Raw genomic sequence first — 25,651 nt, forward strand, 5'->3', positions numbered from 1 at the left:
TGAAAATGAGAAAAACTATTCTTTCCCAACCTATCCCAATATCCAAACCAGTTTCTCTGTATCAGTAAAACATTCTTAAACACAGCTACAAAAATCTACCAAGGATTTCTATGTATATAATACATTTAAAAACATCAGCTATCTTTATCTAATAATCAGTGAACTCATTAGTGAGTATAATTGCAAGCAGTGTTCAATGATACTATATAGTATGAAGTAGAAATTACATTTTTATTCAATTGTAGAGAAGATGTGCACTATAGTTAAAAAAATGAAATAATGTGATATAAATAATAAATGATATAAATTATAATGAAATAGGAAATTAATTCAATCAGCACATAACAAAATAAAATAAATAAGCAAAGACATGGTTTTCAAATTATTACAGTACTGAATGAATGAAGGCTTTTCTAGTGAGGTTTGTTGGCAAAGGAGGGAGATGGGAGCATATAATCACTCCTGCTGGTGGGAGAAGATGAGTGAGAAGTAGTAAAAGCCAGTGAGTGAAACAACAATTGCCAGATATTTATCCACATCTAATCGCGAGGAACTGGCCAGCGTCTTCTCCTCCAGTCCTTGCTGATGCTGGAAGTAGAGAGAACCATTGCAGGAAGACACAGACTTAAACAGAATGGACATCTCTTTGGGTTTCCTTTGCTTACAATTAATTATCCAGCTCCTGCTAACATGAGACTATGCTGGCTATTTAAATTTTTTTTAAATAAATACATCTGCCCTACACCCTCCTCATAAGGCAATGGAAATTATTTTTCCATATGTTCTAAACTTTAAATTTTTGGTATAAAATATCCAGGTCCCTTCTCTTCCTCTCACACAAACCCTCAATGAGCACCAAATTGAACAAGTTTCTCTCTTGCAGATTCTTCTAATAAAGCTTTCCTAAGCCTTCTCAGCTCACTCCCATTCCTAACAGGATATTCCACTTTCTTAGATCATATTTTTGATGATGAATGTGAAGATAATTATAATACACAAGGTATTTGGACAATGAGAGCAGATGATGATGCAATCCTATTCACAAAGTGTCTGAAGAACCCCTGAGGCTCATACTACATCCTCACATCCCAAACCAAAAAAAAAGAGGAATAATATTTGTTACAGGGGATTGGTGAATTTTAACTGTTTTTTAGGCAGTGTGAGCAAATATATGATTTGTTAGAATTCATATAACAAGAAATACCACAATTGGAAAAGAGCCCAATGGAAGACGAAGAACTAAACTGCTCACTGTGAAAAAATGAAGGGAATTGTGTTAAGGGCTACAAAATCCAACTGTTGCAGGAGTCTAATAAAGGCAAATGAGAGATTTGAGTAGGGAAAAAAGCATAGACTGGAACAACATGTCCACAGAGAAAAAGCAACTGGAGAAGACATCATCTGTGTTCTTCCCACATCCCTGCTCTGGAGATTACCACAAGCGTCCCCACAGAGCCATTGGCTACCCGTGTGTCTCGGCCTTGATGTCTTATTGCTGGCCCCACCGGCCCACAGTGGGGTCAGATGTGATTGGGTGTCAGTGCTGCTAGAGCAAGTCTTTACCAATGAGAGGAGGGTACTGTTGAATAAATACCCCGGCTCATCCTCCTTAGAAAGACAACTCGGAATTGTGTTCCCCATGTTCCCAGAAGGCAGTCAGCATGATTGAGCTTCTGCTTGCAACAGCAATGACCTCTTGAGGCTGTCCTCACTCCCCCATCTTACTACCCCACTCAATCACAGTGCTTTCTGGGGCACCTCCCAAGGAAAGTAGATCCCCACTTGTCTCAGGAGAAACCCAAAATAAACATCAACCAAAAGAAATTCTGAGTAAAAGGACCAGACAAATGGCTTTTAAGACCATGGTTATGGTAACTCACTTAGCAGTATTTCTATATGAAGATGAATGAGCATATTATACATAGAGTGAAATACAGTATTGAAATTAAAAAATAGTGAATAAAAAAAAAAAGACCGTGGACAGATACCTTCTATATTAAGTAGGTTACTATAGCAATTCAAACCTATCTAAGGTTTAGTGAAAGCCTGCTACACACCCTTGTCTCATTGGAGTATGTTTGGGGGAACTAAACTAAAGAGGTCACTGTTCCCCCATAGAGTTCTGTGTATAAAGGAGATAGAACAACCAAAGGAACTGAGATATGAATGAGAGAGAGATTTTAGAGGATGCAAGTGTTGGAGGAAGTCGCCAAACACCCCGAGACATAAATGTGATTAATATGGGGTTTCTCCTCATGTGGGGGGTAGTTGCTTGAGCCATTTTAATTTCTATTAAGGAAAATGAGGACCGTATCAGAACAAGGACTTGGGAGCACAAAGGTGGCTGCCCGGTGGGCTTCCACTCATCAGGCTTTCAGAGTCTGTTCCTGAGGATGGAATCAGGAGATCAGACACAGACATGAATCTCCTTCTCACAAGCCAAAAGCCAAAGGGGAGCATTAGTGAGGCAGAGGTCAAGTGCATGGGGGTTTAGAAAAGGGCGTGACTGCTTCAAATGGGGGACAACGGGCAAGGCTTTTGGGGTGTGTTGATGTTTAATCTAAATACTGGCCACCTGAGTGACTTGTACATGTGAACTGTGGAGTAAAGGCAATCCATGGAAATGTATTGGTGTGAACCCATGTTCATATGACCAAGGTCCCTACAGTAAAATAAATATATCAACTTTATGTTTGGGTTTTTTCATAGACCTCATTTCACAGAGTCCTAATGACCACGAAGACAAAATACTATTGGATATGTAAATTGTTTAATTGATAAAATATGTACTCTGTGTCCAGAAAAGCAAAAATATGAATCAGAAAATGATCAATAATTCTACAGTCTCAAAGCACTAAATATTAACCAATTACCCTTTCTAGATAATTATTACCACAATTGATGGTGTAAAAGAGATGGTAATGGTGATTAACTGAAGTGATCCATATTGGATTTAAGGCAGCAAGGCACATTTTCCTCCCCTTCATGGGAAACATTACGGTGAACCCTCTGAGTGTCTTGCTCTGCCTCATCTTTCTGAAGCTCCAGTGTTTGAATCTCCAGGTACATCTTATACACCTCCAGGGCCAATCTCACTTCCTCTGGATTTGGGAGACACTGCATGAGTTTCTTGCCTTTGACCACTTGCTCACAGCCTTCAGGGTACTCCTAAAGGAGAAATATGTGATGAGTGTACTTAAAAGGCTTCTCTTCCAATTGTTAGGGGGCATAGTTCATGCTGACAAAGGCAGGACTACAGATTCAGGACCAAGACCCACCCAGAAGTGGTGGATGAGCAGGAAAACAAGAAAACACCTTGGACCCCCACCATCTTCTTCCTCAGAGGAATATAACTCTGCTCTGAGACAGCCTCCCAGAAAGCCTCTGTGGGAACAGAGACTATTTCTGCTGACCATTCAGAAATGGGACAACAGTACACCATATCCCCTAGAAAAGTAAAGTTAAGGAGTCAGTACTCCCAGGTATCTGAGACCCTCCACTCCAAAGGGGCTCAGTTTTCCCTGTTCTCAAGTGAGAACAGGAAAACTTGCCACTCCTTTCTGACCAGAGGGCTTCAAGGCAAAATTGAGAGTTCCTTTGCATGAATGAATCTTGACAAGTCAGATGTCACCTTTACTGGCAGGACAGTCCTTTGAGGGAGACACCCATTTTAGGGTTTGATAGATTGTAAACTTCCTTGAATTGTGCCACTTACCCACTCACACTTGGGCACCTCCGGGTACCACGTTCTGTTTTCTGAACAAGTGATACTTTGGGAACCAACCAAACCATAATGAGAGTCACACTGGACAGTGACAGTTTCAGGTTCAACATATCTATCCTTATCCACAGATAACCTTCCATGTTCTATCTCTGGTTTCGGACACAAAGCTGAAATGGAACATAATTTTAAGCAATCTGTAGATCTAAGAAAAAGATATGAGTCTACGGTACTAAGCATGAACTATATTGAAGTGCTGCTAATTGTTTTACCTTTTCTTTCATCTTGAGAACAAAAATAATTTTCATTAACATATTTATTGAGCATTGGCTATGTATTAGACTTTGGGCTAGTACTTTATGTGATTATCTTATTTAAGTCTCACTATTTTATCTAGGAGAAAGTGAGATACAGAAAAGTTAAGTAACTTGCCCAAGGACATAACAATTTTAAATAGCATGACAGAATATAAAAAGGGCATGTGACCCTAAATCCTCATCTATCAAATCAACTACCTCTCGTATCTTGATCCCTATAAGATGCTGAATACAAGATTTTCCCTCTCGCCTATTATCCTCCCGTGTGCAATGGAAACAATGGTGGCAAATAATCCCTGTGGTTGTTGATGACAAGACCCGATCTTGTCCCCTCTTGTCCCCACACAGCTGGCACACTAGGAGTCCCCCACTCACAACATACCTACGTCCTGGGCTGGTGGTGCCCTGCACTGGCTCTGATGGAAATACCTGTGACCTCACCACGATGCTTGCAATTATCCCATGGGAGTCGACATTCATGCTAGACCAACTTTCCATGACAATTTTGCTATGGGCCACAACTACACTCAGATAAGATGTACCAACTGTAGAATATTTCTGGAAGTATACAAGAAACAAAGAATAGGGGCTGCCTCACAGAGGCTGAATTTTGCACCTGGGAGAAAGAAGTAGGGGAGATTAATGTTTCTGTTGTACCCTCTGTACTTTTTGCTTTGGGTACTGTCAGAATATAGTAAGTATTTTAAATAAATCAAATCAAATCAAATATTTTTTTGCTGCCTCTGGCAGAGAAGAAACTGTGCTCTCAAGCCTTTCAGGATAGTTCCCACACACACAAAGCTGAAGAGAGAGCTGGAGTTACCTTTACATTGAGGGGCTGCAGGTGACCAGCCTGAAGAAGTGCAAGAGAGTTTTTTCTTTCCAACCAAGTTGTACCCTTCATCACATTCGTATGTAGCCTCAGCCTTTCCAAATATAAGTGATGGCCCATTAAGTGTAGAATGTCCATGGGCAATGACAGGAGGAGAATTGCAATCTTGAAGTGAGACATAAAAATCAAAGAGGGTCAGAGTGTCGAATGCTTATATCAACACTTCCCAGAATCTGTGTGGTTTGTAGGAGGCTTCCTTCTGTCTTTCTATCTTCTCTGCCCATCTGCTCACTTAGCCAAACCCAGGACCTATGCTGCCCTTCTGTAGGCATGAGGCTGAGGAACCTTAGAAAGGCTCCAATGGAATGACAAGCACTTAAGATCTGTTTCATTTTATTGACAATTCACTAAACTTGACACTATTTAGGAGGCATTTTGGCATGAAGGCTGAATTCAGTCCAAAGTCTCATTGTACTAGTGGTACGCTCCTCTGATTTCAGGCTAAATGCAGAGATGTACATCTGGGAGAGACTGTAAAGATGTGAAATAAATCCACAATCTCTGACTCATTGCTCCCAATCAAACCTGTCCATCCAACCCCCCAAGAATATACTTACTGTCTTCTAAAATATTTTAGAAAAGAGCTCATAGAAAGAATAAAAAAGGTGGCTTGCAGGTTGGAATAATAGATGTGGCATGGTGCTGAGTACCTCTCTGAAAGGGAACACTGTCAGGTTCCACAAACAGTGCATGAGAAATTTAAATAGAACAGGGCACCAGGAAAGTCAGGTACAATATTATACTGACAGGCTATAGTATCTACAAGTACTATCCTCAGATGCCTCCTTGAGGCATAGAAACCATGATGCTGACCATGAGATTCAAATGCTGGAGTCGCCATGGCACGTGGTAGAAAGAGAGATTAAGTGACTCAGAGAAGAGAGCATGCTGGAGTGGAGGTACCACACACATGCTGGAAATCCCACCAAATGATTATGTTCCCTGGGAAAGCCTGGAGGATACAGGTACCAAGGTCAGAAGGAATATCCTAACAAGAAGAGCACCCATATCAAAGGCCAGAGCCGATGATGCGAAGAACATTAAAGAACAAATTTCACTCTTAGCAATCGCAGTCTGAGAGGCGCTTATATGCTTCAGAAGCTAAGTAAATGTAATCATCATAATGACTGGCAAGTTAGAGAGACAACCAGAGGTGCCTGAGAGTTAGGAATACGGTTAATAGAACATGGCATTCATAAAGGTGAAAATAGATGAGCAGCCAACCAGACACTACTCAATTTGTACCATCGAAAGAAATTAAGGATGGGTGATCAGGAGGCTGTTGGCATTTGGTCCAATAAAAAGTTATAATCCTTTGTTCAGTTTCTGGACCTGTGCCAGCTGTCAGGTCTGGAGATCATCGACTAAAGAAAAAAGACAGTTTCCAGAAGTAAAGATACTACAACACCTTGGGAAGTATACACAGTAATGAGTGCCCCAGTCTTCTAAGAGAAACTATGTCTATTTACATAGGTAACTGTGCACAGGTGAGAGGTGCACAGGAATCCAAGGATTATTGAACATAGAGCTTGAGTTGACATGGATACCTGGAACCATCATGGCCCCCCTATTAAGCCATTTGGTGGCCTTTTCCATTATCTTTTTTTTTTTTTTTTTTTTTGTGGTACGCAGGCCTCTCACTGTTGTGGCCTCTCCCATTGCAGAGCACAGGCTCCGGACGTGCAGGCTCAGTGGCCATGGCTCACGGGCCCAGCCGCTCCGTGGCATGTGGGATCCTCCCAGACCAAGGCATGAACCCGTGTCCCCTGCATCGGCAGGCGGACTCTCAACCACTGCGCCACCGGGGAAGCCCCATTATCTTTGAAAGTATAAACAGGATAGACAAAATGTGTCATTGGTACAACCTCCACATTGGTCCTTGGCCTATGGGGTTAGAGCTGTCTTATCCAAGAAAGCCAAGTACAAGACATTGATACTACCTATACCCTCCCCCTGGAGGCAAAGAAGGTAAGTTTTTTTAAAATATCATGTACTGAAGGGTAGGGGAGAAGGAGAAATTTGTGCCACTCTTAAAGAACTAAAGACGCAGGAGGGGTCATCATATCCCCTTGTACTTCACCAGTGTGTCTACTACAAAAATTAGGATTCTGGAGAATTCCAGTAGACTGCTGAAAACCCAACAGCATTTTAGCCCCTATTGCAGCCACTGTAGCAGATGTGGTATCTTTGCTAGAGCAGATTAATATGTCTTCGAGTAAGTGAGGCCACTGATTCAGCAGAGCCCTTCTTTTCCATCCCTATCAGAAAAGAGGGTCAAAAACAGTTTGCATACACACGGAAGGTTCAAGATCAAATATCTGCATTTTAAGACCTTGGCTATAACTCACCAGTCCCTGTCAAAATAGAGTCTGGAGATATCATGACCATGTGGACATCCACAGAATATCATATTGATACAGAACATCAATGGCATCATGTTAATTCTACTGAATAAGCAAGAAGTAGATGGCATGATGATGCTCCAGAATATGGAAGGTAGAGAAGGAAGAAAAGAAGTAAGCTCAGAAAGGCAGGTTCACTAGATGTGGGAAGGTTTTATACTGTAGGTGAAGCCATACAGACTAGAAGGAAGAGAAGAAAAAAGAATAAATACCAAGAAATAAAAGGTAATAATTGAACTGTCTAGCTTATCTTTTAGATGTGGGCTCTTTTCATTGATTCAGAAAAAAGAAGGAATCCAGGAAGTTCAAAAGAATGGGAACAAACAGTGGGGGAAAAGAGAAAGTTGGACTGAGGGGGCAGTATTTTTTAACAAACTTATCCACTCTTAAAATCATTCAGGGTATACGAACTTTTTTACCTAATGTGGGGGTTTCTTTTGTTTGTTTTGATTTCATTTTTCCAACTGAATGAGGCTGTAGTAAAGGACTTTCACTGCAAGTTCATTTGTTGCATTCAAATTATACAAACAATGTTAAGGGTTAAAAAGTACCACACATAAAAAACATCAGCATCAAACAAAACACCAGCTTTACACATTTCCTAAATTCTAAATTTACATTATAAAAGCAAATTATGAAAAAGGCATGGTAGGGAATAAACAATGTCATACTTCCTCTTTCTCAATGGAAGTCACAACAGTTACTAATATTTATCACCCTGTGAAGTTCATTGTTCTAATTTCCATTATCCAAAGAGGGAGTCTGTCCTTAAGGATATCCAAAACCCTATTATGCTGTGGTATTAGCAGCATCCTTGATACTGGGACAAAAGCCAAGCAGTTTGTTCTATGTTCAAGTTGTTGATCCATAAACAGCACAATAATACTAGGTTTCCTGGGAGGGTGCCCACATGCTTCAAACAGTGGGTTCTGAGATCAATATACTCACAGCTCATCAGGGTATAGGAACTTCTAGGTAAAAATGCAGAATAAGAGACTCTAGCATTGGAGCCTTTCTGCAGTTCACACACACTTCAGATGAACTAAGAGTAGATTTCCAAGAGAAGAAATCAAACTTAAATTTGATAATTTCATCTGCTTCTAGATTGTTCTTTAGTACTACTCCAACTCTTAACCTCCAAAAAACTATGGGAAGAATGACATTCATCTCTAAGATCTGATTTTCTATCCTTTCATTCACTTAGCAGATTTTTTTTTTTTTTACTAAAATCTTGTCTTTGTTCAGTCCACTTCCTCTTCCATCCAGGCCTTTCCAGCATAGGTGATTCCTGCTGTTGATCACAGCTACTAGCCGCCAGGGTCTCTTGATGGTGTCTTAGCACTTTAGCAGTCTATCCAATACTTCTGAAGACTTTTCCATGTATCACCTTTCACCCATTTTGAGTTCTTAGTGGCAAGTTCTGGCATAACTCAGTGATGGGTAGAGACGAGTCTTTTCTTCTTACATGTATCACCAATAGGAGAAATTATGCCTTTGACAATTCTAATTTTCCTCTTCCATTCATGCAGTCCTTGGCCAGCTCAAACAACCCGAGGTGCGTGTAGATTATAGGATTAAGAAACCACAAGCAAGGAGAACCACTTCTGTCTTCTCTGAATTTTCCATGCTAAGAATTTGAAGCTGTTGATCTAAAAGGAAAGCTCCGACACCTCCCTTGTTTTTACAAAGGAAATTCTGCAAATCTGAGGCATTTTGCAAGGTAGGCTATTGGAACCATTCCAACTTGTTTGGCAACAGTCTTCTCTAAGTTGGGCTGTAGCAGTGGTTTCACATCCGAACTGTAACTCTGTTCCCAAGGCTAGAGGCAAATTTACTGAGGTTTTTTCATTTTGCAGAGAGACTGAAAGAATGAAAACTTTCTGCTCCACACTTGAATATGACCTTGCCTTGGGGACTGTTGTATTTGACCCTCACAGACTCAACCATCTTGGAACCCTTATGCTTGACACAAAAAAGCAGCCTGGGCTGATTCCCCTAGAGACCAGTTTCTGAGGGGCTCCAGGTGAGGGCTTACCATGTCCTCAGGGCCAACCAGCCCATGTCTCTTTTACCTAATTTGAAACCTTCCCTTAATAATCTCCATCATTTTGAATGTTCATACCAACATTATTTACAGTAACCAAGATATGAAAGCAACCTAAGTGTCAATCAACAGATGAATGGAAAAAGATGTGTATCTATATCTATGTTTTATATATATATATATATATATATATATATATATATATATATATGAATATTACTCAGGCATAAAAAAGAATGAGGTTTTGCCATTTGCAACAACCTGGATGGACCTGGAGAGTAGTATGCTTAGTGAAATAAATCAAACAGAGAAAGACAAATACTCTATGTTATCACTTATATGTGGAATCTAAAAAATAAAATGAATGAATATAACAAAACAAACAGATTCACAAATATAGAGAACAAACTAGTGGGGGGAAGGAAGCTAGGAGGGGTAAGATAGGGGTAGGGGACTAAAAGGTACAAACTACTATGTATAAAATAAATAAGCTATGAGGATCTATAGTACAACACAGGGAATATAGCCAATTTTTATAAGTGGAACGTAACCATCCAACATCATGAATCACTTTGCTGTATGCCTGAAACTTACATAACATTGTACATCAACTACACTTTAATTAAAAAATAACAATCTCCATCATCTTGATGTAAAAAACTTCTAAAATGACATGCTTCCATAAGCTCTTACCTGGGTAACATTCTGGTGTTTTGGGACTCCATGTGCCATCTTCTGTGCATCTAGCATAATATGTACGTTTCTTAGGACATGTATATGAAATCTGATCTCCATAGAAATAGGTACAGTTATTGTCAGTGTTGCTTTTTCCCAGTAAAGTGATTCTACCGTTGTTCAGTTCTAGTACTGGGCAACAAACCTCTAAAAAATATAAAAGAAGGCTAATGGTTAGTAAAGTCACCATGAGGAGGATCCTATGGCTAAAAGTCTAATTTCTACCTTTAGAAGATCTCACCACTGAAGAGAGATTGGGAAAGCAGAGGCAATTTGAGTCTGCTCTCCCTGGCCCTGATTTGCTAAAGCACTCCAACTCATTTGTTTCCAATTCAGTTGTTTCCAATACTTTGTTAAGTGGTGGCAATAACTTTTACTAAATATATTTTAATTCAGTGATATTGTTAAAATATTTCATTCTATTTCCCCAAAATGAGTCTGAACGACTGCAATTGAACTTTAAGTCCTAATGCGAAATGACTAATCTTTCAATAAGTGGGTTACCATTTTTCATTATTTGTGCATTTCACATATTTTTCAAATTCCAATCTACAGAATAAAGTTCCCTGTATTCTGGGCCTCAGTGTCTTTAGCTCTAAAATGGCAAGAGTCTGATAGATGTGTAGAAGAATGCATGTTGTCAATTCCATTGAGGCCCATAGAATTGCATCCATATATCTTTCAGCCCCTCACTTACTCCCAAGTGAGACTAGACAGAGTCTCCTTTCTATCCTACTGAGGCAAAAGCACTGGGTCAGGGGTCAGAGTCTGTCTTCTAGAGGCAGGTCTTTCAGCCCACAGTCTCATGGCTCAAGAGACATGAGACACAAGTCACCTTGCAGCTGCTTGAGTTCATGACTGTTTCACAGACTTTCCTTCTGTCGAGCACCCCAAAGTCTACATTGGGGAGGAAAGGGCTGTGACAGAGGTCCGACTTGGGCGGTGGTGGAGCTGTATTCTCCATTGTACCTTTACCAGTAATGAAGCTCATACTTAATCTTCATAACATTTGACTTCTGTGTTTTGTCTCATTTGATTCTGAACCAGGATAAGATTATAATTTCTCAGCTCCTCAAGCTCCAAAACATTTATGGTCCCTTCTGGCAATAATTGTTCACTATTGTGTTCAATTAGTATAATTCTAAATTTATTTTGAGGGAAAAAATTATATTCATTTAAGATGGAAAATCCTAGCACATACTGGATATTTAAATACGAAAAAATTTTTAAAAAAGAAACTCACCCTCACATTGTATGTATGGGGTCCACTCCAAATTTCTCTGACAAGTCACAGTCGTGGGCCCATCTGCCTTGGGTTTATAGCCAGAAGTGCAGAAGTACCTCAGTTCAGTCCCAATATCATACACTTCCTCTTCTGTTGGCTTCTGGTAGCCATATTTTCCCCACATGGCATGGGGGATATGTGGTAAGCCAGCACAGCCATCTGCCCATAAACGAAGAACAAGGGAAAAGGACACTGTTACTAGGGATGCAACAGTGATCAATGAGCCTGTCCTATCAAAGGGTGTCATGTGCTCATTCAGCCAGGAACCAGCCTGCCATAGCTGATGAATCAGTCACACCAGAAAACACACATGGACATGTACCCAAATGTGCAAGGCACCAGAGAGGTCCTTACTAAGGGCACTAACAAGTGGTTTCTGTGTGTCGTGCCAACTATTCAAAATATGAATTCTTCTTCCTCTTCATTTTACTTCAGAAAGTTTGGTATCTGAATTGAAGCATTGGGCTTGCTAGGTGGATATGACTGGAGAAATGTTGCAGACAAATAAATCTAACTCTTTTGTTTCCTGACTGATAGGAGAAAATAAACAAGAGTCATTCCTCTTATCCAGATGACACCAGAAACTTTATCATTTAAAGGTTTGGCAAGAACAAATCATGCACAAAGTGACTTCTGAGCCTAAACCTTGTATCTTGTCCTCTTCACTCTTTGCTGCTGCTACTGGTTCACAGTATGGAAATGTAATAGAAACATCTGTCAAGTTGGATGTTTATTTTATTTTTATCTTCAAGGGTAAGGGTCTTTTTTAAGTTTTATTAAGACACAAGTCACATAACATAAAATTCACCCATTTAAAATACACTATCCAATGGTTTTTACTATATCCACAGAGTTGTGAAACCATCACCCCTATCCAATTTTAGGATATTTTTGTCAACCCAAAAAGAAACTCTGTACTAGTTAGGAGTCACCTCCTAGTCTTGCCTCCTCCCAGGCCCTGGAAACCACTAAAATTCTTTCTCTCTCAATGGATTTGCCTATTCTGGACATGTCAAATAACCTCTGTGAATGGATTTCTCATCCTTAAAATGAGGGTAATAACAGTGCCCACAATTCTGGACAGAATTCATTGAATTAATTCTTGTTATGTACTTAGACTAGCACCAAGTTATCATTGTTACCATTAAGATAATTTTTAACAGGGAACTCTACTTAATGCACTGTGGTGACCTGAATGGAAGGGAAGTCCAAAAGGGAGAGGATTATATACATGTATGGCTGATTCATTTTTCTGTACAGTAGAAACTAACACAATACTGTAAAGCAACTGTACTCCAATAAAAATTAATTTAAAAAAAGATAATTTTTAGTGATCCACATGAGTTTATAATTTCAGAGTATCAGAATCATAATTAGTCCATACAATAATTTTGTGCAAGTTAGAAAAAGGCATTTTTCCCTCAGGACACTTTACTATATATCTTTTAAAACAATCACCATAATATAATGATTTTTGCTAGAACAAAGCAATTTTCTATCAACTGCAAGAAAATTATTGAAATAAACATACTAATCCACAACGTCTACAAGGCTACATCTCTCTTTAGGGTTGCAGTGTGCACAACTGCGTGTGGCAGCCTTTTGTGATGTTATATGACCTTGCACAGTGTAGTGTAATCATTCTTTTTTCCAACAAGAAAAAAACTGACGGATTGATCTAAATTTAAATTTTTACTGTGATTCAAATGGGCTTAGGCATATAAGTATGTCCCCATCAATATTTCTGGATATCTTTAGATGCCAGACATTGAAACTCTTTCATGGCCCATACTTACTGAGTTCACAAATGGGAGGAGGAGGATGCCAGCTGTTATCAGCTCCACAATGGATTAACTTGTTGCCCTTGAGACGATAACCTTTATTGCAGTCAAATACAATAGTCTGTTTATAAGTATAGATGGGTCCAAATCCAGAGATTATTTTTCCATCATTAACCACTGGCTGAGGACAAGTGATTTCTAAAAACTCAAAAGAAAAGACAAATGGGTTATATATATATTGATATATATGGTTTTTCTTTCAACTTTTTTGTGGGGTTTTTTTTGCGGTACGCGGGCTTCTCACTGTTGTGACCTCTCCCGTTGCGGAGCACAGGCTCCGGTTGCGCAGGCTCAGCGGCCAGGGCTCACGGGCCCAGCCGCTCCGCGGCATGTGGGATCTTCCCAGACTGGGGCACGAACCCGTGTCCCCGGCACCGGCAGGCGTACTCTCAACCACTGCGCCACCAGGGAAGCCCTTTTTTCAACTTTTAAAAGCCTCAGTAAAATGAGATCCCATCATGTAGGTTCTATTGTGAGATGATTGTGGATAACTCTAACTTCTTCACTTTCCCAAGAAAAACTAGCCATATATAATCCAGGAAAAATATATATCTTGAGGTCCTCAAAACCTCTTCCTATAATGACCTGCTCTCCTGGATGATTTTGATGGTGGGTCAGTGGTCAGTGGTAATGATGTGATAGTCATGATGCAGAGGTAGCCAGGGCATCAGAGAGCTGTACCATCATAAGCAAAGAACAAATTGCCCCTGCCTCCTACCCCACAGCAGTCAGTCATCAAGTCCTGTCAGTCCTGCCACTTTAATTCCTCCAGGATTCCTCAATTTCTCTCCAGGCCCACTGCCATGGCAACAGTTGAAGGAGCTTCACTACTTAGCAAGATAGTTGCAACAGGTACCTATGGTTTAAGTTTTGTCCCACTTCAAATTGTTGTCCATTCTGCAGCCAGAGTTACCTTTCTAACATTCAGCACATTTTGGTTAAAGGCTTTCAGTGCCTGCCTTTCACCTTCATCCTGAACTCACGAGAGTTCTTCAGGCATTTTAAATGGTTTGCAGTATCATGCTCGTTTATCCCCAATTTGATTGTGTCCTGTGCTGAGTCAGAATAGTAAGTGATATTGTGTGGGTGCTTAGTAGCAAAGGAAGATGCCTTAGATTAGCAAACTAGCAATGCCACAATATTTCTTCTTGCTCAATTACTGTTTGCTTTGTCCTGTTGAACTTCCGGTGTTTAATAGGTTTTACTTGCTCTGTAGGTATATGTGGTTGACATGAAAAGTGCTAAACAGTATTTCCAGTTCTGCTTCCTGCACAGACAAAAGGTGATATTCCTCAGTTCCCTTAGGATGAGTAGCGTCTACACATTACTAGTTTTGGACAAAAGGCTGAAATGCAAAGTGATATGTGGTCATTTCCAGGAAAAAAGCTCTTAAAGCCAGGGGACAATTTGATTTTCTCTCTTCCTCTACTAAAGGGATTGTGAAAGCACATTTTGATATCATAAGATTGAAGCAATCTGGATTACTGAGATGGTTGCTAAACTAACACCTAAACTATAGCTTCCCTAGAGAGTTTCCTGGACAGGCAGCAAACTCAATATGTATGAGAATCAACTTTTACTTTGTCGCTGGGACACCCTTACCCCAAGCCCATACCCATTCCAGCTCCAGCCATCCCCCCAGGGTGGTTCTTGGGCAGAGCACCCTGGGACCCCCTCCCACATGCACCCATTCCAGCTCCAACTGTACCATAAAGGCAGACCCAATGCAGTGAGTGCCAGGATCCCCCAGCCCATGCTCATTCTGTTTTGCCTAATTCATAGACACAAACATGGAAAGTCAAATAAAATGAAGAGACAGAGGAATATGTTTCCAGTGAAAGAATAAAATAAAACCCTATTTTTAAAAACCCTAATGAAATAGAGATAAGTAATTTACCTGATAAAGAGTAAAAAATGATTATAAAGATGCTCACTGAACTCAGGAGAAGAGTGAAGGAACACAGAAAGAACTTTAACACAGAGTTAGAAAATATAAAAAAGAGCCAGTTAGAGCTGAAGAATACAATAAATAAAATAAAATACACTAGAAGGAATCAATAGCAGGTTAGGTGGTACAGAAGAATGGATAAGTGATCTGAAAGAATAGTAGAAATCACCCAATCAGAACAGCAAAAAGAAAAAAAAATTAATGAGGCTAGTTTAAGATGCATCTAGCGCAACATCAAGGAAACTAACATTTTCATTAATGGAGAATAGAGAAGATAAAGGGGAAGAAAATTTGTTTGAAGAAATAGTGGCTAAAAATTTCTCTAACCTGGGGAAGGAAACAGATATCCAGGTCCAGGAAGTACAGAGAACCCCAAGCAAGATAAATGAAAAGAGATCCACACCAAGACATTATCATAATTTAAATGACAAAAGTGGGCTTCCCTGGTGGTGCAGTGGTTGAGAGTCCACCTGCCGATGTGGGGGACACGGGTTCATGCCCCGGTCCAGGAAGACCCCACGTGCTGCAGAGTGGCTAGGTCTGTGAGCCATGGTCACTGGGCCTGAGTGTCCGGAGCCTGTGCTCCGCAACGGGAGAGGCCACAGCAGTGGGAGGCCCGCATACCACACACACACACACAAAAGACAAAAGTTAAAGTTTGAGAATTTTAAAGACAGCAAAAGAAAAACAACTTGTCATGTACAAGAGAACCCCTCATAAGTCTACCAGATAATTTTTCAGCAGAAATTCTGCAGGCCAGAAGGGAGTGGCAAGATGTAATTAAAGTGCTGAAAGGAAAAAACTTACAACCAAGAATACTTTACCCAGCAAGGGAATCGTTCACAATTGAAGGAGAGATAAAGAGTTTTACAGACAAGCAAAAATGAAAGGAGTTCATCACCACTAAACTAGCCTTACAAAAAATGTTAAAGGGTCTTTTGTAAGCAGAAAAGAAAAGGCCACAACTAGAAATAAGAAAATATATGGGGCTTCCCTGGTGGTGCAGTGGTTGAGAGTCCGCCTGCTGATGCAGGGGACACAGGTTCATGCCCCAATCCAGGAAGATCCCACATGCTGTGGAGCAGCTGGGCCCGTGAGCCATGGCCGCTGAGCCTGTGCATCTGGAGCCTGTGCTCTGCAATGGAAGAGGCCACAACAGTGAGAGGCCCGTGTACCACCAAAAAAAAAAAAGAAAAGAAAATATATGAAAGAAAAAAATCTCACTGGTAAAGGCAAATATATAGTAAAGGCAGTGGATCTGCCACTTAAAATAGTAGTATAAAAGGTAAAAGACAAAAGTAGCAAAATCAACTATAACTATAATAAGTAGTTTAAGGGATAAACAAAATAAAAAGTTGTAAACTCTAATGTGAAAAATGTAGAATGGGGGGGCAGAAACAATATAGTGCTCTTAGAATTCATTTGAACTTAAGTGACTATCAATTTAAAATAAAAAGATATATATATAAACATCATGGTAACAACAAACCAGAAACCTACAATAGTTATGCAAAAATTAAAGAGAAAGGAACCCAAACACATAACACTAGAGAAAATCATCAAACCAAGGGAAAAGACTAAGAGAAGAAGAAAGGAACAAAAAAGAACTACCATAAAAAACCAAAACAAAACAGAAAACAATTAACAAAATAGCAGCAAGTACATTCATACCAATAATCACTTTAAATGTAAATGGACTAAATGGACCAATTAAAAGACATAGGTGGCTGAAAGGATAAAAAAAATTTTAAAGGCCCTTTTATATACTGCCTAAAAGAGACTCATTCTAGAGCTAAACATACACAGACTGAAGGTGAAGGGATGGAAAAAGATACTCCATGCAAATGAAAACAACAGGAAAGCTGGGATAGCAATACTCATAACAGACCAAAGAGACTTTAAAAAAAATACTATAACAAAAGACAAAGAAGGACATTACTTAATAATAAAGGGTCAATCTAAGAAGAGGATATAACATTTATAGATATCAATGCACCCAACATAGAAACACCTAAATACAATATATTAAACAAATGTTCACAAACACAAAGGGAGAAACTGATAGTAATGCAATAATAGTGTGCATATATGCATAGAATATATGCTGCATATATGCATGGAATCAAATAATGTTAGGGCTTTCTAAAGGAACAAGTCCAATTGTCTCTCTCAAATGCCTATATAAATGGGCAAGTAACATCTGGCAAAGGGTAGTATGGCCTTGCATCAATGGATAGATCATCAAGACAGAACATTAATAAGGAAATATTGACCTTAAATGACATATTAGATCAGATAGTTTTAATAGATATATACAAAACATTCTATCTAAAAACTGCAGAATACACATTCTCAAGTGCATATAGAACATTCTCCAGAATAGATCCCATATTAGGCCACAATACAAGTTTCTATAAATTTAAGAAGATTGAGTTCTCTTTTCCAAACACAATGATATGAAATTGGAAATCAATTATAAAAAGAAAAATGGAAAAATATAAACATGTGGAGGCTAAACAACCTGATACTAAACAACCAATCGGTCAATGAAGAAATCAAAAAGAAAATCAAAAAATACATTGAGAGAAATAAAAATGGAAACACAATTTTCCAAAATCTATGGGTTGCAGCAAAAGCAGTTAGAAGAGGGAAGTTCATAGCAATATAGGCCTACATCAAGAAACAAGAATAATCTGAAATAAACAATCAAACTTTACACCTAAAAGACCCAAAAGAATTAGAAAAAAAAAAACCCTAAAATTAGTAGGAGAAATGAAATAATAAAAAACACAGTGAGAGTAAATAAAATAATGACTAAAAAATATAGGAAAAAGCAATGAAAAAGAAGAGAGATGGCTCAAACAAACTCAAAAGTAAAAGAGAAGATACAACTGATATCACAGGCCATTTATGACAAACCCAAAGCTAATATCAAAATCAGTCATTAAAAGATGAAAGCTTTTTCTCAAAGATCAAGAATAAGACAAGGATGCCCCCTCTCACTACTTTTATTAACCATAGTATTGGAAGTCTTAGCCACAGCAATCAGACAAGAAAAGAAATAAAAGGAATCCAAATTGGAAGGGAAGGAGTAACTGTCACTATTTGCCAGTGCCATGATACTATATATAGAAAACCTAAGGACTCCACAAAAAAAAACTATTAGAATTAAGAGATGCATTCATTAAAGTTGCAGGATACAAATTCAATATACAGAAATTTGTTTAATTTCTATACACTAATAGCAGACTATCAGAAAGAGAAATAAGAAAACAATCCCATTTACAACTGCATCAAAATGAATAAAATATCTAGGAATAAATTAAACCAAGGAAGTGAAAGTCCTGTACACTGAAAACTACAAAACATTGATAAAATATATTGAAGATGACACCAGAAAATGAAAACATATCATGTGTTCATAGATTGGAAGAATTAATATTGTTAAAATGTCCATACTACCCAAAGCAATCTACAGATTTATCAATCCCTATCAAAATACCCATGGCATTTATCACAGAACTAGAACAAATAATCCTAAAATCTGTATGGAACTACAAAAGACCTCAAATAGCCAAAGCAATCTTGATAAAGAAGAACAAAGCAAGAGTTATCATGCTCACTGATTTGAAACTATACTGTAAAACTTTAGTAATCAAAACAGTGTGGTCCTGGAACAAAAACAGACACACAGATCAATGGAACAAAACAGAGAGCCCAGAAATAAACGCTTATATAGTCAATTTTTCTAGGATAAAGGAGGCAAGAGCATACAGTGGGGAAAAGACAGACTCTTCAGTAAATAGTGTTGGGAAAACTGGACAGCTACATGCAAAAGAATGAAACTAGACCACTTTCTTACACCATATACAAAAATAACTTCAAAATCGATTAAATATTTAAATGTAAGACCTGAAACTATAAAACTCCTAGAAGAAAACATAGTCAGTGACCTCTTTAACATTAGTATTATCAGTATTTTTTTAGTTGGATCTGTTTCCTCAGGCATGGGCAACAAAAGCAAAAAAAAAGAAAAAAAAAGAATGGGACTGCATCAAACCAAAAAGCTTTCACACAGCAAATGAAACCAACAGCAAAACAAAAAAGCAACCTACTGAATGGGAGAAGATATTTGAAAATGATATATCTAATAAGGGCTAATGTCTAAAATCCATAAACAATGCATACAAATCAATATAAAAACTCTGATTAAAAAATGGACAGAGGACCTGAATAGACATTTTTTTCAAAAAAGACATACAGATAGCCAACAGGCACATTAAAAGATGTTCAACGTCACTAATCACCAGGGAAATGCAAATCAAAACCACAATGAGATACCACCTCACATGTGTCAGAATGGCTATTATCAAAAAGACAAGAAATAAAAACTGTTGGCAAGGATGCGGATAAAGAAAGAACACTTGTGCACCATTGATGGGAATGTAAATTGGTATAGTCACTATGGGAAACAGTATGGAGTGTCCTCAAAAAACTAAAAATAGGACTACCATACAATCCAGGAATTCCATTCCTTACTATTTATCTGGAGAAAACAAAAACACTAATTTGAAAAGATATATGTGACCCCAATGTTCATTGAAGCATTATTTACAATAGCCAAGATATGGAAGCAACCACAGTGTCCATCAATAGATGTATGGATGAAGAAGATGTGCCATATATATATATATATATATATATATATATATATATATATATACCATAAAAAAAGAATAAAATCTTGCCATTTGCAATAACATGGATGGAATTAGAGGGTATTACGCTAAGTGAAATGTCAGGCAGAGAAAGACAAATACGTGATTTCAATTATGTGTGGAATCTAAAACAAAACAAACATAAAACAGAAACAGACTCATAGATACAGAGAACAAATTGTTGGTCACCACAAGGAAGGGAAGTGGCAGGGCGGAAGGGGGTGCAAAGCAAAATAGATGAAGGGAATTAAGGGGTACAAACTTTCAGCTATAAAATAAATACATCTCAAGATGTAACATACAGCATAAAGAATATAGTCAATAATATTGTAATAGTGTAAGGTGACAGATGGTAACCAGATTTGTGGTGATCATTTTGTACTGTATAAAAATATCAAATCACCGTGTAGTATACCTGAAACTAATATAATATTGTGAGTCAATTATATTGATACTTTAATTTAAAAAAAAACCTTTTACTTCACAAAGCCAATGAGATATCAGTGTTATTTATTACCACATACTGGTACGTCATGCATAAGCAGCAGTTTACCAAAAAAATGACTGCATCATTGCAATAATTAGTTTGTCTTTGAATCATTTCACTTCCCCCAATACATTTACCTTCCTTTTTCTTTTAAACAAAAAATTCAAACCAAAATTCATCTTTATGACTTACTTTTACAAACAGGAGGGCTTGGATTCCAGACACCTATTGTCTTATTTTCCAGTCTGCAAGAAATGGAGGCTGTGCCTAACATTGAGAAGTCAGGGTCACAGCTGTAGGTGACAGAAGAGCCATAAGTGTAGAAGTCTTCATCTCCACCATTGTGCTTCCCATTGCTGATGGCTGGAGGAGGCTCACACTTGACAACTGAGATGAGTGAGTGAAGAGGAAGAAATAATTAGGGAAAGCATCCTTACAAATCTAACATTCATGATGCAAATTCTAATGAAGGGTATAAGAAGCAGCAAAGATGCACAGGAGTTTTATTACATAACATGGTTTAGGTTTAGAGGCAAGTCAAAAAAAGTCTTTACTTACTTTCGCAAATGGGGAGAGGATCACTCCAGCCAACTCCTTTATCTTGGATCTCACAAAAACTAGTGGCTGAGCCAGTTAAGATATACCTGAGTAAGATAGGATCAAAGATTTTAATGGAATTATTCCTACTATAAATTAATTTGAATAAAGGAGTCTGAACAAATGGATTTATTACTCAATATTAAAAATGGAGAAATAATGTTTTTTCAGGTAACATTTCCTATTGAGAACTCCATTTTGTAAAATGTTATCACTGCAATGAGATGTGTGTGTTCACTTGTTCTTTTATTCTGTAATCTATTATTGGACGCTGACTAGATATCAGGCATGGAGTTCATTCAGAGCTCAAGCAGGACAATGTAGAGTAAAAGACTCATTTGAGTGTGTTCTGCAATTTTCTTTGGATGAGTGTACCAGCCAGATTACTGGCGCCAAACTCTCTTGTCCTCTGCTTTGCCACCTCCTGATGTCCAGATGCTTGCCCTCTCTCATACACCATTAACTCCCACTTCATGACCCCCCATTTCTATGGCTCTTGACACGTCCTAAGCTTTCTTCAGTTTGTTTTACTACCCCATATGAGTTACAGAAAAAAAAAAAAAAGCATCATTAGTACAATTTCAAATTGTACTATTATCAAGGAATAAACCTATAATGTGACTGAACACGAATATAAATGTTACCTTCAGCAATCTAAGAGGCCCTGAAATTTATTTACTAATAACTTTTTAATGATAATTTAATAGTAATTTTACTAAGGTAAACTACAATAAGAATTAAGCATTTCTTTATCTTGAAATTTCTTAAAAATGTAATTTTTCTAACCTAGCCAGGAAATCAAGTGAAAAGTGTTGTTTTTGGTTACTCCAATAGGAACACTTTGGTGTTCCAACAGGATGTTAGTTCTGAATCTTCTCACTTTCCCTCTTGGGAGCCATACACAGTAAGAGAAACATGAGAAAATCAAACAAAATGAAACAATAATATCCAAAAAGTGGAGAAAAAATGTTAGATATATATGACAAGCATAGGAGAATCAACATATACTTAATTGGACAACCTAAAGAAGGAACACAAAACAGAACAAAATAGCTATCTTTAGATATATTTCTGGTAAGTGTTACAGAAATAAAATAATATTTTAATCTACATTTTTAAATTGTACACCATATAGCAATGAAAAATTGAACCAAATTGTCCATATCAAAACAACTAAGAGTAGGATTACTAGATTTAAAAGATACAGAATATCTTTGGACAGCCAAGCAAAGACTAAGTCACATATAAGAGTAAAAAACCCAGAGTTCTCTAAAGCAACATCCTCCAGAAAAACAGACACAGCAATATCTATAAGATATTCAAGAAAAGAAAGTATGAGCCAAGGACTTTATATCCAGCCACATTATCTTTTAAGTAGCAAAGCCTCAGACAGTATTTAAAGCTGCAATAATTCAACAGTAATTTTTACTCAGAGACTTTTCCTTGGAAATCACCAGAGGACAAACTATAGCCAACCCAGAGATTACAGGAGAAACTAGCAAAAACAAAAACAAAAAACAACTGATAGTACTGAGCATGCAGATCTAAGACAAAAAGGTGTGGTTAAGAGTGACTGAATGAAATATAAATGTTATGTGCTCTGACAAGTTGAGATGATATAATTAACAAAAATAGGAGATCCACCAGAGGACAGACAGCAGAAGCAAGAAGAACTACAATCCTGCAGCCTGTGGAACAAAAACCACATTCACAGAAAGATAGACAAGATGAAAAGGCAGAGGACTATGTACCAGATGAAGGAACAAGATAAAACCCCAGAAAAACAACTAAATAAAGTGGAGATAGGCAACCTTCCAGAAAAAGAGTTCAGAATAATGATAGTGAAGATGATCCAGGACCTCAGAAAAACAATGGAGGCAAAGATCAAGAAGATGCAAGAAATGTTTAACAAAGACCTAGAAGAATTAAAGAACAAACAAACAGAGATGAACAATACAATTACTGAAATGAAAGCTACACTAGAAGGAATCAATAGCAGAATAACTGAGGCAGAAGAATGGATATGTGACCTGGAAGACAGAATGTTGGAATTCACTGCTGCAGAATGGAATAAAGAAAACAGAATGAAAAGAAATGAAGACAGCCTAAGAGACCTCTGGGACAACATTAAACACAACAACATGCACATTATAGGGGTCCCAGAAGGAGAAGAGAGAGAGAAAGGACCCAAGAAAATATTTGAAGAGATTATAGTCGAAAACTTCCCTAACATGGAAAAGGAAATAGCCACCCAATCTGGGAAGCACAACGAGTCCCATACAGGATAAACCCAAGGATAAACACGCTGAGACACATAGTAATCAAATTGGCAAAAATTAAAGACAAAGAAAAATTATTGAAAGCAGCAAGGGAAAAATGACAAATAAAATACAAGGGACCTCCCATAAGGTTAACAGCTGATTTCTCAAAAGAAACTCTACAAGCCAGAAGGAAGTGACATGATATACTTGAAGTGATGAAAGGGAAGAACCTACAACCAAGATTACTCTACCAGGCAAGGATCTCATTCAGATTCAATGGAGAAATCAAAAGCTTTACAGACAAGCAAAAGCTAAGAGAATTCAGCACCACCAAACCCTCTCTACAACAAATGCTAAAGGAACTTCTCTGAGTGGGAAACACAGAGAAGGAAAGGACCTACAAAGAGTTAGTTTGATCTGTTTAGGATTACACAGTTTGTGTTAGAACCAGAAGTGTAGTTTACTGATTTAAATTTAAATGCTTTTTCTATTCAGTCCTTCTGTATTGCCAAAACTGGCACATTCTTCACTATGTCAATATAGCTTATCTTTACTCATTTAAAAACCAGCACATATATCTATATGAGATATAGATATATAGATACATGGATATAGATATCATTCTTTGTCCAAATATATATTAAAAACCTTTTCATCTTAAAAGAATGAAACACCTACAAAATTGTGGTTTCATTACAGATGCATGAAATGCAGGATATTAAAATTCTTTTAATGTAGGATAACTTTTAACCACACTCATTTTTTCTCTTCTTTCTCTATAATTGTTTATTTCCCTTACTATGTATACTTAAGCATTGCTTTTGAATAATCCTAAGAGATTATGGGACACTAAGATAGGCTGTAACTTTCAATTTTATCAGTTTGAGCCCTTCCAATCCCAAAGGTCATTTTAAGCCTATTTACTATTTAATATAAAATTACTTGGCTTTCTCAATGCAAAGTGATTGTTGGGTTTAATTGTAATATATAAACAATTTAGGCCATTTCATCTTGGTAATATATCTTGAGAACAAAAAGCCATGATGTATTCATGGAGTAAGAGTCTAGAGTCACAGCCTTGTTGTTGCAGTCTGCAATCACTATGTTTAGAATAACCTCTGTGTGCAAAAAAAAAAATCTTTAAGCCACAGGTCCTGAGTTGGGGGGAGTATAGTGGTGGTAGGATGAAATGGAAATAGTCCATATGGTTTCTGCTCTCATAGAACTTTCTAAGTGATTTCACAGTTGGTCTAGTGCTCTTTAGTATCTTTCCTTAATAAGTAAATGCCTATAAATAAAATGGATAATTGTAAAAAAAAAAAAAAAAGAAAAGGAGATGAGGGACAGAGTGGAAAAAAACCAAACTCATTGATTGCCTCATCTGTAAGTGCTGGAAGTAAAATCAAGCTATAGACATATATAAGTACTTAACATTAATGTTGAATACAAAGTAAACACTAAGATAATACAAATGACATAAATTTACTGGTTGAAAAGACAGAGGGGTGGGGAGGGAAGGAGAGAGTACAAGATAAGTTTACTGTTACTTATAACAAGGAACAAGTTTAAAAATAAAGATAGAAATAAAGAAGGTATTTAAACGTATATCTAATTATATAAAGATATAATAATTATATACAGGTAACCACTAGAATCAAATTTTGAACTCTCCTAAATATATATATATATATAACTGCACATATATATATAATACAAAATATGAAATAATATGAGAAAATTAAACCTATAAGTATCACTAATATCAATAAATGTAATTGGACTTGTCTCCTTTTGAAAGAAAAAGACCTTTTAGTTGCAACAAAATTCGACTCTATGCTGTATACAGGAGACAAATCTAAAAGTACCTCAGATAGGTTAAAAACAAAAGGAGGGGCAAAGTTATATAAAGCAAATGCAAACAAAAAGAAAATAAGGGATACTGGTTTTAATATCCTGTGAACTGGACATCAGAATCAAGATCCTTAAATTACACAAAACGGGCATATTAAGGTGTTAAAGATTTCGATTTGCAGTGAAGAGCTATAAATATTTATGTACCAAAAAATGTAGTAGCAATTTTAATAAAAAAAATACATGGGTCGGGGCTTCCCTGGTGGCACAGTGGTTGAGAGTCCGCCTGCCGATGCAGGGGACACAGGTTCGTGCCCCGGTCCGGGAAGATCCCACGTGCCACAGAGCGGCTGGGCCTGTGAGCCATGGCCGCTGAGCCTGCGTGTCCGAAGCCTGTGCTCCGCAATGGGAAAATACATGGGACATAAGAAAAGTATGCTATTATTTATCAAGAATTTTTGTGATATTAAATAATTATGAAATTAATTTACTTTAATTCTTATCTTTAAGCTTGAGATATATAAAGGAAAGCATAATTAAAGATTCAAAAGA

General features: G+C 37.6%; 1 protein-coding gene across 2 annotated transcripts in view; it reads right to left on the reverse strand.

Annotated features, from left to right (window-relative positions):
• Window positions 1-2,778: 2,778 nt before the first annotated feature.
• Window positions 2,779-25,651, reverse strand: part of C4BPA (complement component 4 binding protein alpha) — a 41,652-nt gene continuing 18,779 nt past the window's right edge. For both annotated transcript variants that reach the window (XM_032644053.1, XM_032644043.1), the window contains exons 5-12: window positions 20,949-21,034; window positions 20,583-20,777; window positions 13,193-13,375; window positions 11,355-11,555; window positions 10,070-10,258; window positions 4,862-5,035; window positions 3,716-3,891; window positions 2,779-3,168 (exon numbers count right to left, since the gene is read on the reverse strand). In XM_032644053.1, coding sequence (XP_032499944.1) covers window positions 2,929-3,168; window positions 3,716-3,891; window positions 4,862-5,035; window positions 10,070-10,258; window positions 11,355-11,555; window positions 13,193-13,375; window positions 20,583-20,777; window positions 20,949-21,034 — 1,444 coding nt within the window. In that variant the 3' untranslated portion in view covers window positions 2,779-2,928. The remainder of the gene's footprint in view (window positions 3,169-3,715; window positions 3,892-4,861; window positions 5,036-10,069; window positions 10,259-11,354; window positions 11,556-13,192; window positions 13,376-20,582; window positions 20,778-20,948; window positions 21,035-25,651) is intronic.

This window comes from Phocoena sinus, chromosome 1 (genome assembly GCF_008692025.1).
Source record: "Phocoena sinus isolate mPhoSin1 chromosome 1, mPhoSin1.pri, whole genome shotgun sequence".
Classification (NCBI taxonomy): Eukaryota; Metazoa; Chordata; class Mammalia; order Artiodactyla; family Phocoenidae; genus Phocoena; species Phocoena sinus.